Here is a 16,264-nt window from a genome sequence, read left to right on the forward strand (position 1 = left end):
CTGTTGCAAAACTCTCAGGAATTATGAAAATTAAAGAAATTTGAAAATAGCATATTATTCACAACGAAGAAAAAATTTTTTTTAGCGTGATGAAAAAGCTTATAAAAAGCAGCCTTAATGAATCATTTTTAATTTTTGTGATTTTTTATTTGATCCAAGCAATACATCAACTAACAAAACGCTTTTATTTTTGAAAATTAGAAGTTTTTCTTCACATCAAAATGGGGTCGTCGGGCTACCGAAGCGGGCGTGCCATCCCTTCCGCAGAGGATCAAAATTGTGATGGCATGTCTTCGGATCATCCTCTGGGATGTTTCCCAGACCGTCGCCAATAGCCCATTGTGCAGCTCTAGTGCGACGTAAAGTAACAACAACAACAACAATCACATCAAAATGTTATACTACATCCGCTAGCGTTGGCTGAATTTGGACAAAATCTAACAGTTACTAATCTAACAGAATAACTGTTACGAACTCACAATTATAGAAGTAACGAAAGGGTTATTCTTTTAGGATAGTTTGTCATTTTGATTTTAAAAAGATTAAAAATTCTTGTTAAGAATTATATAAAATTAAATATATAAAAGTATATAATATATAAATATATAAAATTAAAAATCCTTGTTTTCCTGTTAAGGCAAGTATCCATGTTGGGAAAAAATTGCCATAATTAAAACTTTTTCTTTTAACTTTATACTTTATTACTTTTTAAATTTTCGTTTGTAAAATTAGGGGAAAATTTGACTACGCTTTTGAAACTCTTGGCGAGATTTTGCTTTTAGGCTGCGGTTTGCTTTTCTAATGAATAATTCTCAAATTTCATAAATTTCTTAAAATCCCACAGAATGCAGTGCAGGAGTATTTTTGTCACATCTTAAAAAGTTGGATTCTATACACTTTTCATTTTTGCGAAACTGTAGGTTTCTTTTCCCAGAGACAATTTGCATCATTTTCATTATTAGCATTGGTGTTGCTTCCTAAAGATCTGACCTTAGCAGTCATAAAGAATTGTTACAAATAGTTTTAAAAATGGCATTAATTTTTGCTAAAAGTCACTTGATGAAAAACAGCCATAGAATAAATTTCTTTTTATTTTTATGAAAGTGTAGGTTTCTCTTCACAGGGAGAATTAGAGTCATTTTCATTATTAGCATTGCTTCCTAAAGATCTGACCTTAACAATCATGAAGAATTGTTACAAATAGTTTTAAAAATAGCATTATTATTTGCTAAAAGTCACTTGATGACAAACAGCCGTAGAATAGATTTCTGTTCCTTCTTTTGCGCGTAATAAATTTTTGAATTTAAACGTGTATAAATAGTATTTTCTAGCAGCAGAGGTATATTTAGATCCAATGCCTTTTTTTTACTGAATAGGAAAAAAACCCACTTGAAATAGCGTGCTGTCAGAAAATGGATTTTTAATTAAAATACGAAGAGTATTCGTAAAACTTTCACATCCGAATGTTTTCTTTTCACCGTTAAATGAGGTGACGCAGAAATATTCAGATTTTCTCGGTACAGTGAGCAAAATAATCACCCTGAATTACTTTACGGTTCATATTGGTTCAAAGGGATGACCTCAACTTTGTTCGTGGTAACAATTAATTGCATTACAGAAACAGATACAAAAACGTACTTTCTTTGAATAAACAAAGCACGTTTATTTTTATTTTATTTAATAAGTGTCGAAAGCATTTTGAACCGAAAGGTATACAAGTTTTTACATCATTTTAAACTATCCAATTGAAAATAACAAGTTAATAAATTTAAACGGAATCGTTCGAATAGTTCTTGAAAAATCGAATTTTAAAATACGACGTTTTTAAAGTTTAATAATTCAGAAACTAAACGACTGATTTCGTTTTGATTTTGTATTTTGCCAATTAAAATTACATATTCAAATTGATGTAAAAATTTATATATCTTTCAATTCAAAATTTTTCGACTATTAATAAGTAAAATAATAAATGATTATTAAAAATTATTTTTTTGCATAGAATTATCTTAGGAAAAACGAATTTCAAAATTTAGTGTAAACGAATTTTAAAGTTTTTTAAATGTTTCCGAGATGTATCGAAAAACGCAAAAAGTAAAATTAGCATTGAGATGTCCAAATTTTGATCATTTTCCTATTGGGGCCATATTTTGCAGTTTGTGGCTACCCTCTTTCCATATTTTGAGGGTCAAGAATCCAAATCTGTTGGAAAAAAAAAGTTTTTTTTTCAGAGAAAGTACATTTTTATATCTGATTTCGTAACTTAAAATATAGTAAGTGCTAATTAAACTAAACTCAGTGGCGTGACAGCCCATAGAGGGCCAAGGCCTACTGTGCCCGTAAGTGCTAATTAATTAGCATATTTAAGGTTAGGCCTTCTAACCATTCAGATAGAGTCCTACTATGTGATAATCTGATCATTAGATCAAAAGTTATTCAGGATAATTTGCACTAGTAACAATGAAAAAAAGATGGAGCATCCAAAATTTTCTATAATTATAACAGTTTCATATAACATTCCTGGTAATCAGAAAAATAACGAAGCTTTTTCATTTTTACGTTATTAATTTCCGGGAAAATTGATTCGTGTTTATATATTTTCTTCCTTGATTCCCTTTCTTTCTATATTTATTTGTGAAACTTCTTATAAGCAAAAATATATATATTATAACAGTTAATAATTCCTGGTAATCAGAATAGTTGCAGAGCAATTTCACTTTTATCTTTTTATTTTCTGGGAAAAGTAATCGTTCTTATTAAGTCTTATTTGCTATTTTTTATGGTCTTTTTTACTATTTTCCTGTTGTTTTATTTTTTTTCCACTGTCTTACTCATTATTTTCTTATTATCTTAGTTATTGATTAAAGTCTTATTTATTATTTTTAGAGCTTAAATGAAGGATAATAAATATTTCATTTGTAAAGCCAAAATGATTATACAATTATGATTATACTTAACTATCACTTTTTTCCCTTATTATATTTTCTATATTTACTTGCGAAACTTCTTACAAGTTACTATATGATATAAAAGTTAATAATTCATGGTTGTCAGAATAGTAGCAAAGTTTCGTAACTAACTATACTACTAAAGATACTTGACTAACTTATCTTTACTCGCTTTTTTTAAGGGTGGTCAAACTTAACTACACTAGTAACTATGAAAAAAAGATGGAACGACCAAAATTATCTATAATTATAACAGTTTCGTGTAACCTTCTTGGTAGTCAGAAAAATAGAAAAGCTTCTTCATTTGTAGAGAAAAGTGATTCGTGACTATTACTTTTTTTTCTTACTTGTGACTCCCATATTAACCTGTGGTAGTCAAGTATACTTATTTCGAATAACTCATGGTAGCCACAATCACTTACTTCTACTCAAAACAATCTAGAAATTAAGCGGTTTTACTACCAATTTTTTGTTTTTTTCTGATATAAATTACACCCCTGTTTAATTTAGCCTGATTTGTTTTAAGAAAATAATAAACAATACAAGAAAAAGTGCGAATTACTTTCCTCGGTATCTTAAAAAAATAATTAAATGTTTAAATGTGATAAAAAGAAAAAGAACGAAGGAACGCATGAATGCATTCCATTATTGACCTGAGATAGGAAGGGGGGAGATAACCTGAAATCCCCCCTTTCTAAACTATAAGAAGTAAGCGGCAGGTCAGTTCAAGCATTCATTTCTATCTCTCCCACCCGCAGGTGAGTGTCTCTTCTTTAGAACAACCATTAATGGGATCTCTTATTTCAATATTTCTCTCTTATTTATTATTTCTTTCAATTGTATCACTAAAACGATTATACTATAATAGAATATACAATAAAGATTACTTGTAATAGTATCATCTTAAGATTATTTCAATTATCCAATATTTCTATACATTTCTTCATTTTTAAAATTAATGACTTGTTTGTTATATTCTTCATTTTTAAAGATAAAAAGATTATACTATTATAGAATATACTATATTTCTTAACTATTATTTTTTTAAAGGATCTTTCAATAGGAATTTTATAATGTGAATTTTTATTTGATGAGAATTTTACTTTTTTTTTTTATTAAAGCTTCTATGATTGAAATTTAGCATACACAAAAAATACAAACATGAACTTGAGATTAATATTTTATTTATTATTTTCTTTATTTTAAAAGCTAAAATAATTATACTATTTTAAAATATGTAAAAGGATAATTTATAATAATAGTATAATACCATATTATTGCAGAATATACTATATCATTTAATTATTATTTTTTAAATGATCTTTTGATCAGAATTTTACTTTTTTATTATTACTGAAGCTTCTATGGTTGAAATTTTGCATTCACGAAAAATACAAACATGAATTTGAGATTAATATCTTATTTATTATTTTCCTCATTTTTAAAGTTAAAATAATTATACTATTACAAAATATTTGAAAAGATAATTTATAATAATAGTATAATCTTAAGATTACTTTAATTATTCATTATTTTTATATTTATCTTGACATTTTCATTCATGAAAATAATGACTTATTCATTATTTTTCTTCTTTTGAGTAAAGTCAAAAGGATTATACTGTGTTATAGAAAATACAATTTTTCTGAAAAATATCTAATAATAGGATATTTATGTTCATGTTGAAAAATTTTTATCTGCTGAAGAGGCAAATTTTTTTAATACTGAGGCTGGTTGAATTTTTATATGTGTGATGATTGTCCTCTTTTATTAATTTTACTATGGTCAATCTTTACCTAATATTTGCTTGAAGCAATATTTTTAGATTTGTGCTTTCAACAGTTCTATAAAATAAGGAGCAATAGAAAAGCCTGTTTGATAATTTAAAAAGTTCTATTTTTTGAATAATTCTAATTCGCTCAGAATGCCTGATGTTGTGATATTTAAAACAGTAGCAAAGATAGAAAATGAACGATACAATTTAGTAAAATATTTGAATTTAACGGGAAAAAAATATAACAAACCTGGTCACATTTTTCATAGTAAAATTAAACTATTTAAAAATGTTTAATACTTTATAGATAATGTAAAAAGTTTTCATGTCAAACTACTACTCTACAACAAATTATATTGCCCAAATTTCAAAATAATATTTTTTCTAGATCAATAGTATGATTACCTTGTTTTGAATTAAATTCTTAAAAACATTTTTAAAAAAAAGAAACAGAACTAACATTGCTTAATATTGAATTTTTAAGGAAAAATTCTAAATATTCTTACTTAAAGCTTGTTGAAATAACAAGTTCACACTTAGACTAAAGCTTTTACTTATCATCCCTAAAATAATTCAAAATCTACATACAAAATTTCAAAGAATTCGATACTAAACTTTTTTTTGTGAGTTAGCGTATGTGAGTTAGCGTAAACAAATTTTCCCAACCGAAAATGCAAGAAAATTCTGACATCAAGAAGAATTAATAATTCAAAAATTAATTTCTGAAAATAAATTTTATTTATCTTAAAAATATAGTTTATTCAAATAAGTAAGGGTTAAAATGCTCAAAACGAAACAAAAAAATATTTTTGTTTCGTTTTCGGAAGTAAACTTCCGGTTTTGGTTTCGTCTGTCAGCATAAAGAAAAAATACTAACTTTATTTCTAAAATATGGAGATTTAAATTTCAAAGAGTTTTGGAAAGATAATGAACTAGAGTTCAAATATGGGTAATAAAAAAAATCTAAATTTTCGCCAAAATTGCCCATTTTCACTCAGTCAGATTCATTGAGCTTTTTTATCTATTTTTTTTCACAATTTTTGTACAATTGAGGCAGCAGAAAACTCGGAGTTATAATGTTTTGCAAACTTCTTAATGATGGTAGTCAACAACTTGTCGGCACTACTCTTAAAAGAATTAATTTTTTTCGGCCCACTCTATTTCACGGGATTTAATTGTAAATCAGACATGAACGGAGTAAAGAAAAATTAAATTGACGTTATTTTATTATTGAATTTGTAATGGACAATTAATACTTTAAAAATACAACTTCCAATTAAAACAGCCGTCATTTCCAAACTTTAAATTTTGAGTGAAAATCGTCGTTTTTTTTTTTTTTTTTTTTTTTTTTTTTTTTTTTTTTTTTTTTTTTTNCAGTAGCTAAGTTTGCTAGTGCTAAAAAATACTAGTAGTTAAACCAGGATTCATACTGGTATATACATTTTATGATGCAAAAAATGCATTATCATTATTGTGTAACATAATTCCTCAAAGAATGGTTAATATTAAATATATATGCTCGTATGAAAGTTTTACATATCTTTGTTTCATTAAATCAAAATTATGCGCTTCTGACATTTTAATGAAAGTCATTTATAAATTTTCGTTTTAGATATTAAATTTTTGTTTCATTATTGATGCAGTTTTGGCTAAAATAACTATTATATTACAAGTAATAAAATTATAAATTATTTTAGTGCAGAGAGGTACAGTTCTTGAAAACATTGTAGCAGTCTTAAAATTTGCATTTTTAGACTCTAAACATTTTAACAAGAAATTTGTATAAGGAAACTTTTACTATTTAAAAAGTAACGCAAAATTCAAAATAAATAATAATACGATGGTGAAAAGTCATTGTTATATGGAAAATACTATTACCAAGCTCTAATAATTTCGTACGTGTTGCTAAAGATGTGTGAGGTTTCATACTATGGTGGTGTAACACAATTCCCTTGTGATTTGCGATCCCCCATATAGTTCCAGCCTTGCACTATAGGAATATCATTTATTTTGAAGTTCCCAAAAATTTTCAGTCATAACTATGAGTTAATATCGCACTTTGTTAAATTTTTTACTGATGAGGACCAGAAGTTATCTGAACACGAGATCAAGAAGTTACCAGAAAAATGGCAAAAGAGCACCGAACAGAATGGAAGATATTTGACTGATTAAAGTTAATTTTTTGTATATAAAAAATAAAGTTTCATTTCACTTTAAAAAACCGAAATTACTTTCTTGCCATCCCAGTAATTTGAAAACCTAATTTGTATAGTTTATCATATTTGAGATGGTTTTAAGTATAAAAGGAGGTAATTTCAAAACTATGTATTGTATATACATTCTGGAATATTTCGTGAATAAATTTTTTTTTCTGAATAACAAAAACTAAATTGAATAATAGAAAACTGCTACTATATAAATGTTTTAAAGGGAGTATGGTTGGTTAACCGTATAAAGCTAAGTGAAGGTTAAAATTTGTAGTAAAACTCCCTAGTTTTACTTATTTTTAGCTTAAAAAAACAAATCTTCCTTTATTATTATCATACTTGTATTGTTTGTAATGACTCTTTACAACACGATTTTTAACTTCAGTTTAAACTTCAAAAAAAAAAAAAAAAAAAAAAACCGGAAAGATGACAACTTTATTTATGTCTTGATTTTAATACCCTTAAATCGTTTTATGACCTTTTCGAATTTATAAAATACATAAGAATCTTATGAATAATAAAATTATGTATAAATTTAAATACTAATCTCAATAATGTAACTGCCTAGAGTAATAAACCTGTCGTCCCCTGAACATAGCATCAATGGGGGAATGCGTCAAGAATCCGGATTCAGTAATTGTTCTACACTTACGTACCTATCCATAAAAGAAATTGACCATCTATGTCTAATATTAGTTCACTCCTTAATTGAAAAAGTCTACTATGCTTCATGTATACTATATTAGAAGAAAATGTATGATAAATATTTGAATTACTTATACGCAGAAGTAAATGTTTCATCATTTTGTTCTATATAGCACGCATCTTCAAAATAAAAATAAAGTATTGAATGTTATTTCAGGAAACATATTCTATAAATATTTAAGTTATACTATTATATAATTAACTATATCGCTTGTAGTAAAAAAGATTAACTCTTTTTACGCATTTTTTTAATCATATATCAGTCTAAGATTGCAAAAATTAGTCACAAAGAATCTTAATAAGTTACATAAGACTAAAATTGTTTTACTCGATAGAGTTAATAACTGTCATGCTTTAAAAAATGACATTTTCTTTCCAGAACCACATTTAATATATACTTAGCAAACTTCTACAAAGTTGGTAGTGGCTTCTTGGTCAAACTTAACGGCGATACTATACACCAACAGTCTGTCAGAATAAATGACGAATCAAGTATATACCCGGCTGAGCTGACCGCCATCTACCTGGCTGTTTCTTCGGCAATTGAGGCAGATATACAAGAGTTAGTACTTTTTTCGGACTCCAAATCCTCATTGCAGGCCCTAGAGAATCCCACACCAAGGGACATTATAGTCGAAAACATTAAAGGTATTATTCAACACAGGAATTACCGGTTCAACTGGATCAAGGCTCACTCGGGGGAAGCTGGAAATGAGGAAGCGGATGCTCTAGCAAAAGCGGGCACTCTGCTCAGTGGGGTAGATTTTTACTACTCTATTGCAAGACCACAGCTTAATTATAAACTACGGCAGGTCAGCAGAGATTTATGGCAAGAAAGGTGAGACCGTTCATCAAACGAGAGACATACCAACAAGTTTTTTCCAAAAGTCAGCGATAAACTTTTAAATTGTGACTTTTACATAAACCAATTCTATACCGCCCACGGAGAGTTCGGAGAACACCAATCAAGATTTTTTCAGAAATCATCTAGCGGCAAAAGCCAAACGGTTCCACAACTAATTGCAGAATGTCCTGAATTCTCGACACTCCGGGGGAATCATATTAACATCAGAGAACCAATCGAAAAGTGGTGCAGAACAAAACAACAGCAACAAATCATTAGAGAAATTATTAAAAGCACACTAGAAGATACCATTACAATGGACGATCCGATGGACCCTATACACTTAGGTTGACTTGATGTCTCCCCATAATACCTGAACTGCCAATCCACTTCTATTTTAACGCGTCATTCCCCTTTTATATTTTTCACACTTGAGCATCCTGGGGGATTCCGTTGGTCTTCTGTTCTATCACCTCAACACTAATTTTAATTCATTTTGATGTTTTTACTCACTTGTATATTCGCTTTTAGTGTTTTTATCAACAAAAATAGACGGGAAAGGAAAAGGGAAGGAAAAAAGTAATTTTTTTTTCTTTTTTTTTTTTATTGTATTCATATCTTTAATTGTCTTGTTTTATTTTAGATGTTTATATCTTGTAACTACTCATTATGTATTGTAACACATACTGTATTCTCTATAACTTTGTTGGAGTCTTCAATACTATTGTAATTTGGCTCATTATAAGGGTGGGCAGTCGGCTTTAAGCACTATATGGCGGCCCTCCCAGCTGTTGGCATATGACTCTTGTATTTTATGTATTTTATGCACTTTTTGCTTTTTACGTTCTTTTCTGTTTTTACTTGGTTTTAATAAACATTTACCCGTATGCCCTGAATTGGGGCAGGTCGGGGTAAATATTTTCATATACTTAGCAAAAATGCGTATCTATATCAAAAATAAAAATTAAAAATATTTTACTCAGTAGCATTAATAACTTTTATGTTTTAAAAGATGACATTATTTTCATGCAAAGGCAACCCTTAATATATACTTCAAGTATTATGAAAAAGTGAAAACAATAATTAACCTTCTGAAGTCGGTAATGTAACAAATTTCCGGTATATCTTACTCGTATGTTATGTTTAGGAGGAATTTGTGAACAGGTATAAGATTTTTTCCAAGTTTCATATATTTTATCTGGTCGTGAAACATGAATTGGTCTTAATAACAAAACAAAAAACTAGAAAAAAACGCAAAATGAATGAGGTACTATTTTTATATAAGCTTAGTTTATTTTTTATGGCATTTCATACTTAATATTAGCAAGGGCCTTAAAAAGAATAACCCCTCAAAAAAAATCTAAATCTTGAAATTTGGAAATAAGGGCATAAACTATAAGTGAAATTGAATAGAAAAAATTATTCATTATTATCTTTTGTCACTATCATTATTATCGTTATCATTTGTCACTATTATCATCATTATTATCATTTGTCACTATCATTATTATCTTCTGTCAATATGGCTCCTGCTTCCTATGGCATCCATTTTGTAACTGAAAACTGTTTAAAAAAATGCTCTTATTCTAGGTTATCAAATTATTAAGAGTGAAAATGAATGGATTTTAATGAGATACCTTTGACAAATGAATTTCTATGCTTTTAATTACTCGCTAAATGAACATTATTTAACTTGTTCTTGCAGGCATGTTGAAAGTACAATTTTTACTTCTGTTTCTCCTCGCCTCTTGCCTAGCCAGCGAAAATATAAAAGATCCTTCGAAGGATTCATCCCAGCATTCTGATCACATCCATGAACACGATAATCATGAGCACGATAGCCATGAACACGATGACCATGATCATCATCATGACAAAGAACAAACCAACAATACTCAAACGGATATGAAAACAATTGAAACGGACATGAAAACAACTGAAACGGACATCAAAACAACTGAAAAGAAAGAAGAGGAAGTAGTTACAGAGCCAAATGTTGACATTCCTCATGTACAGAAAAGTCGTCAATTCCAACCTTTGTATCAACCATTTTTTCCTCAACCGTCCGGCGGCTTCAATATGATTCGTCGTCAATTCGGTGGTGGCATGGATCTACTGGGTGATATTGTTATGATGGGTATGATTGGCTTACCAATCTTAGGATTGCTTACAGTTGGATCATCATCCATCGCTAATTTCTTAGGATTTGGTTCCAAACCTTCCTCGAAAAGAAGCAGACGGTCGCTTAAAGAAAAAGCTGCTGGTGCTGTAGAATATGCTAAGAATTTATGGGGTGTTATGGAAAAATTGGAAAGAGCGTTTGAGAAATATGATCTTTATCAGGCTGAATGCAGACTTCTTGCCGTGTGTGAAGTTCATCAAAAGAATTCAAGACTAGGAGCTTGGGGACAAACAATCTTTGACTTAATGAGGTAAAATATCTAATGTCTATTTAACTAAAGAAATCTCTTCGTCAGTAGTCCAAAGTCGGTGATTATGGTTACGAGATTAAAGTACACTGGTGTAAGAAATTAAGAGAATTTATTGACTTGGTCGATTATCTCAAGAACTACTGGACCGATTTTAATGAAATTTGATATGTACATACATTAATACAATACAAAACAAATAGTCACTCAACAATTCGTTTTGTATTGTATCAATGTGTGTACATATCAAATTTCATTAAAATCGGTCATGTAGTTCTTGAGATAATTGACCAAGTCTGCAAATTCTCTTAATTTCTTACACCAGTGAATTTCAAGTATTGATAATTTTTGACCAGATTTAACTAGAGTTCTTTTTAGAAATTTTTTTGTTTATTTTAAGTCAGACAATATTACATCATGACTTTTTCAGGCATTTGACGCAATCAGGTTCTGCCAAATTTTCAAAAGAACCCACTTAAACAAACTTGAAAAAACTTCAAGAGAACACATCTTAAAACATATTTTATCAAATTATGCACGCTTCATTTAAAATTAATTAGTAATAAAAGCTTATTTCGTTTCCGATAAAAATTTTTGTAACAATTGTCAAAAATTATTACAATACTTCTAGTAATAACAAATGATTATTTTTTTTTGATTAAAATCAACTTTGAGTAAGTAATAAGGAGGGCCAAAAAAGTCGAAATATCTAAACTATTTCAGTACTTAGACTGGAATATAATCAACTACCATCAATAAAAAGCATGCAAAACCTTGTCATTCTTAATTGATATCTTCTGCCTCCGCAATAGAGAAAAAGTTGTGAAAATGTGATTAACTAACAGTATAAATTAAACAGAATCACTGATTTCGTTAATCAGTTTATGGTGACGCTTAAAAGTTACCTTTTCTGAACTACAATCTATACACAAAATTTAAGAATTATTAGTTAATATTTTTTAACCCCTTAAGGTCACTACATTTTGACAGTTAATATTGGATATTAAACGCGCATTTTGAAATTAATTTATTTTACCCTTACATCACTTTAATGAAATAATTTAATCACGAAATTTTGTTGCTGTTTAAGTAATAAAATATATTAATTTACAATTATAAACATTTCTACATTTATTGACATTAAGAAATGGTAAGTATTTTTAGTTTTCAAAATTTTTGGCATATTAGGCGGTAGAAGGCATTAAATTGAAAAGATCTTACCCACTCCTTAATGACAGCAGTTGTATTGAATTAATAGTAATTATATTAGTTGATCATTTTTGTACTATTGCCTTGCTCAAATTATGCAGCAGTCAGAGTCAAATCATGTGTTTCTTACATAAAATAGCGATATAGTAATGTTAATAAGTCTGTTATATAAGTATGTTAATAGTTTTCCTTATTAACATACTTATATGTTAACATATAAGTTTGTTATGTATGTATATGTACATATATGTATGGTAAACTGCTTACATACTTATATGTAATAAGTATGTTAATAGTTTTACCCTCCCATAACAAATTAAACCTCTGGGGGTAATGAATTGGAGATTGATCGTTCGTTGGTTCAGGTCAAAATTACGATCTGTGGATGAATGAATAGCTGCATGAATGGGTACACTTTAATAGCGGGTGTGACGTATGGGTGTGGCAGAAGACGAATTCTTGGCCATAGATGGCGCCACTTAAAAACAAGAGCAGTCACAGCCCTTGAGCTTAATGGCCTATGAAAACAACATTAGTTTTCCCTTATGGTCAATTCACAAAGCTTAACTCTTAATACTTATTTCGGTGACATTTCATTCAGTGAAACACAGAAAAAATAGTTTTACGTCGATCAACGTATGAAGAATTGCATTCAATAACACTCTTAGCCGAATTTGACTTATTTCAGTGGTCAACATTTGAAATAGATCGGTTGGCAGATTATAAAGGTTTTGCTCTCCTTTCGATTCTTGGTAAAACAGGTAAACGTAGGTGGTCGACTTGGCAGGTTTCACTGTAAGAGCAAAAAGAAAAAAAAGAAAAGAAAAAAGGATGCAAGCCATTGGCTCTCGAGAAATTTAAACCTTTCGGAAAAAAAGGTATATTTTTCATAACGGTGACTTATTACGTAATTTTGGTTGTTGTTATTGTCTTCCCTAACTACTTTTTGAAGAAAGTTTCTGCTAGTCCGGATATTTGGAGTGTCGCTAATTCTATAAGTTTAATAACGTTCTAAAAATAAATTAATTTCAAGATTACTCATATTAAAAAATTTTTAAAAAATTACTCTATTTTTTTAAAATATATTTTGGGTTTATATATGGTTTTCAGAGATTTTTAATAGTATTTATGTTACATAATCATTTTTTAAAAAAAAATTCCACTAATACAAAATATTCTTACATTTTATTTAAAAAAATTGCAACTGTAAATTTTTTCAAAAAGTTACATCCTGGTACAATGTATTCATAGTTAATAAAAATTGCTAACATTGGACTCCCAAATCATCTAAAAGAGATACTATTGATAGTTTATCCCGGTACAATGTATTCATTGTTTACAAAAATTGGTAATATTGGATTCCCACGATATCTCAAAGAAATACTTTTAATAGTTTAGCCAAGAGAATGCTTTGTTTTTTTTCCATTTCGTTATCATCTAGTTTAATTATTAAGAAATTGAATTTTATGTATAAAAGCTTTACAATGTCCTAAACTTTATAATTTTAAATGACAAAATGTAAAATTGAAATAAAAATAGATTAGTGATTTGCGATTTATACAAATTTTAAAAAGTCTTAAATTTGAGTTATTATTATTCAGAGACCATTCCACATATTACTTGATTGTTTAAAACTTCATTCACTTTAAAAATATACGAACTGGAAATAACAGTCGACATGTTCCAAGCACTCAAAAATAGCCACCCATTTTCAAGACTTGCCAGACGTGAATGAGAAGAAACAAAAGTGACTGCTATTTCCAATTTTTATATTTTTGAAGCGAATGAAGTTTTTAATCTAGTAATATCTTACTGCTTCAGTTTCTTGGGATTATTCAGTATTCCCTGTAATGTTTAAATTTTAAATTTCTAATTTAAAATTGCGTAGTTTAAGAACATAAAAAACTTTAGTCTCTTATAATTAAAGTTCATAGCCCCAATTAATAAGTTATGTAATAAAAAATATTAATTATTAAAAATTATTTTTCGAATAAAACTTACTTTTTTTTCAAGTTAATGATTTTTTTTTTGCGCAAATAAATAGTAACGCAATAATAGCAATGACATAGCAAAATAAGTTTTTAAAAAATTGCAAAAATTTCAAGGTAACATTTAGAATGGGAACTGGGTGTAAAACACCATGTTTTTTTTAATGGAATTTCATTTTAAAGTAGAGTATAAAATATTGATCTAAGAAAAAAATTTGTATAAATATTTGTAACATAATTATGTAATTAATAATTAAATCACATGTAGTAGAAAGATTCCTCATATTCGTCATAGTAGAAAGATTCCTCATATTCCTACCTCATATTCGTCTAAGATTATAAAAATTAGTCATAAAGAATAATTACAAGTAGCATAAGTCAAACTATTTTATTCAATAGCATTAATAACTTTCATGTTTTAGAAAATTTCTTATCAAATGTCACCTTTAATATATACTTTTCAAACTCTTAGCAAAAATGTATATCCTCATCAAAAATGAAGATTAAAAGTATTTTACTCAATAGCACTAAAAACTTTAATATTTTTAAAAGATTATTTTATTTCGTGCAAAAGCCATCTTTAATATATAATTTTTTTATTCTTTTCAAAAATGCCATTATAATTCATGTTTCATACAGTTAGCTTTTATTGTGTTAAGTTGAAAAGATGTGAAAAAATTGTTTGAAAATTGAAAAGATTGTTTTAAGTTGAAAAATTGAATTGTTTGAAAATATTCTTTACGTTGAAAAGATGTGAAAAATTAATTATTGAGAAAAAATTATTTAAAGTTGTATAGAAGCATACATTAATAAAATAAATATGAGATTAAGATCTACATATTCCTCTCGAGCAATTGAAACATATTTACGTATTCTCTGAAATAAAACACTTATTTGTATTAATATTGCAATCCTTCAGCTGCATTTCATTATTTTTAACAATCGTTTCATCACGAAATCCGACGATTTTTGACAAAACTTTCAAATATTTAACGGAAGTGCATCGAAGTAAATTCTGAGAATTCGCTAACATTTTTTTAACTCTATATTAACACTTGCCATTTGCTCTGTATGACGGGAAGGTATAGGGGTTAGTGTCCTCGCTTATTGGGTCCTGGTAAGGACTAAAATCTTTCTCTCATTCTCCTTGATATTACGAACTAAATTCATTTTTTTTCCCTTCCATTGTCCATCCAATTGATCCTCGTCATTCAGGTATCAGTAGGGCAGATTTGTTGACCACTCTTTCCCGGGATTTATAATAGGTGGGCCAAAGTTCCTCCCACAGTAAGGATTGATAGTACAAAGAACACCCATGCCTTGACCGGGATTCAAACCCAGGACCTTTCTGATGTGAGATAAGCCCCCTGACCACCACACAACCGGTCGGCACTAAACTCAATGCTTTTGACGAAATTTATGTCCTTAAACAAATGAGTAAAGTACTTCACTTAATTAGACGAAGAGTTCGCGTTTTCCAGGAAACGCTCCGACAAAAACGAAAGATAATTTTCAATAATTTTGTGTATCCATTTCTGCGATGTGAATTACCTAATGAAATGAATTTCATTTTTTAGAAGGCAAAAGGAATTGGAAAAAGAAGAAATTCTACCAGTTTCAAGGTTTATTTTCTCAAATTATGCTGATGCAGCTGATGTAGGAAGCAAAGGAGGCAATTGCCGACAATTATTTAATGAATGTCCATCATTTTTTCATGTCAGTGACAAAGAAAATGAAGTCGAATGAAAAACAATCCTTTTCAACCTCATCCTTTATTTATTAATTCATTTCCATTGCATCCAATTTATTTTATGAAATAAATAAAAAGTTTTATGTTTGTGAATTTGCTGCTTGCTTCATTCAGAATTGGAGAGTTATTTTAACTAGAGCCGGATCAAAAAACTGCCTGAAAAACACCAACCTATACACAGTAAAAAAATTCAGTGTTTCTTAATACCAAGAATGATAACTACTTTAAACCAAAGTTGTACAAAACAGTTTCCGGCATAATGAAATATCAAGAACGTTTTTTACATTACGCTGTGTAACTCGGTAAATCTTTGACCAGTATTTGGTGCAAAGTTTCTCATTATCCCAAAGATTAGTTAAATTAAAGATCATTTTATTTAAGTTACACCATAATTTGCGAAGCGTGATAGATAT

At 28.6% G+C, this 16,264-nt stretch overlaps 1 protein-coding gene across 2 annotated transcripts; it reads left to right on the forward strand.

Annotated features, from left to right (window-relative positions):
- The first annotated feature begins 3,646 nt into the window (after positions 1 to 3,646).
- Positions 3,647 to 15,944, forward strand: LOC107448343 (uncharacterized). Of its 2 annotated transcripts, XM_071188206.1 has the most exons (3): positions 3,647 to 3,703; positions 10,181 to 10,907; positions 15,679 to 15,944. In XM_071188206.1, exons 2-3 carry the CDS (start codon positions 10,183 to 10,185, stop codon positions 15,845 to 15,847), a joined length of 894 nt encoding a protein of 297 aa, XP_071044307.1. In that variant the 5' UTR covers positions 3,647 to 3,703; positions 10,181 to 10,182; the 3' UTR covers positions 15,848 to 15,944. The 2 variants fall into 2 exon arrangements, with proteins under 2 accessions (XP_071044307.1, XP_071044306.1); XM_071188205.1 differs by lacking the exon at positions 3,647 to 3,703 and having other exon boundaries at positions 8,486 to 10,907.
- The last annotated feature ends 320 nt before the right edge of the window (positions 15,945 to 16,264 follow it).

The sequence above is a fragment of the Parasteatoda tepidariorum genome, chromosome X2, assembly GCF_043381705.1.
Source record: "Parasteatoda tepidariorum isolate YZ-2023 chromosome X2, CAS_Ptep_4.0, whole genome shotgun sequence".
NCBI lineage: Eukaryota > Metazoa > Arthropoda > Arachnida > Araneae > Theridiidae > Parasteatoda > Parasteatoda tepidariorum.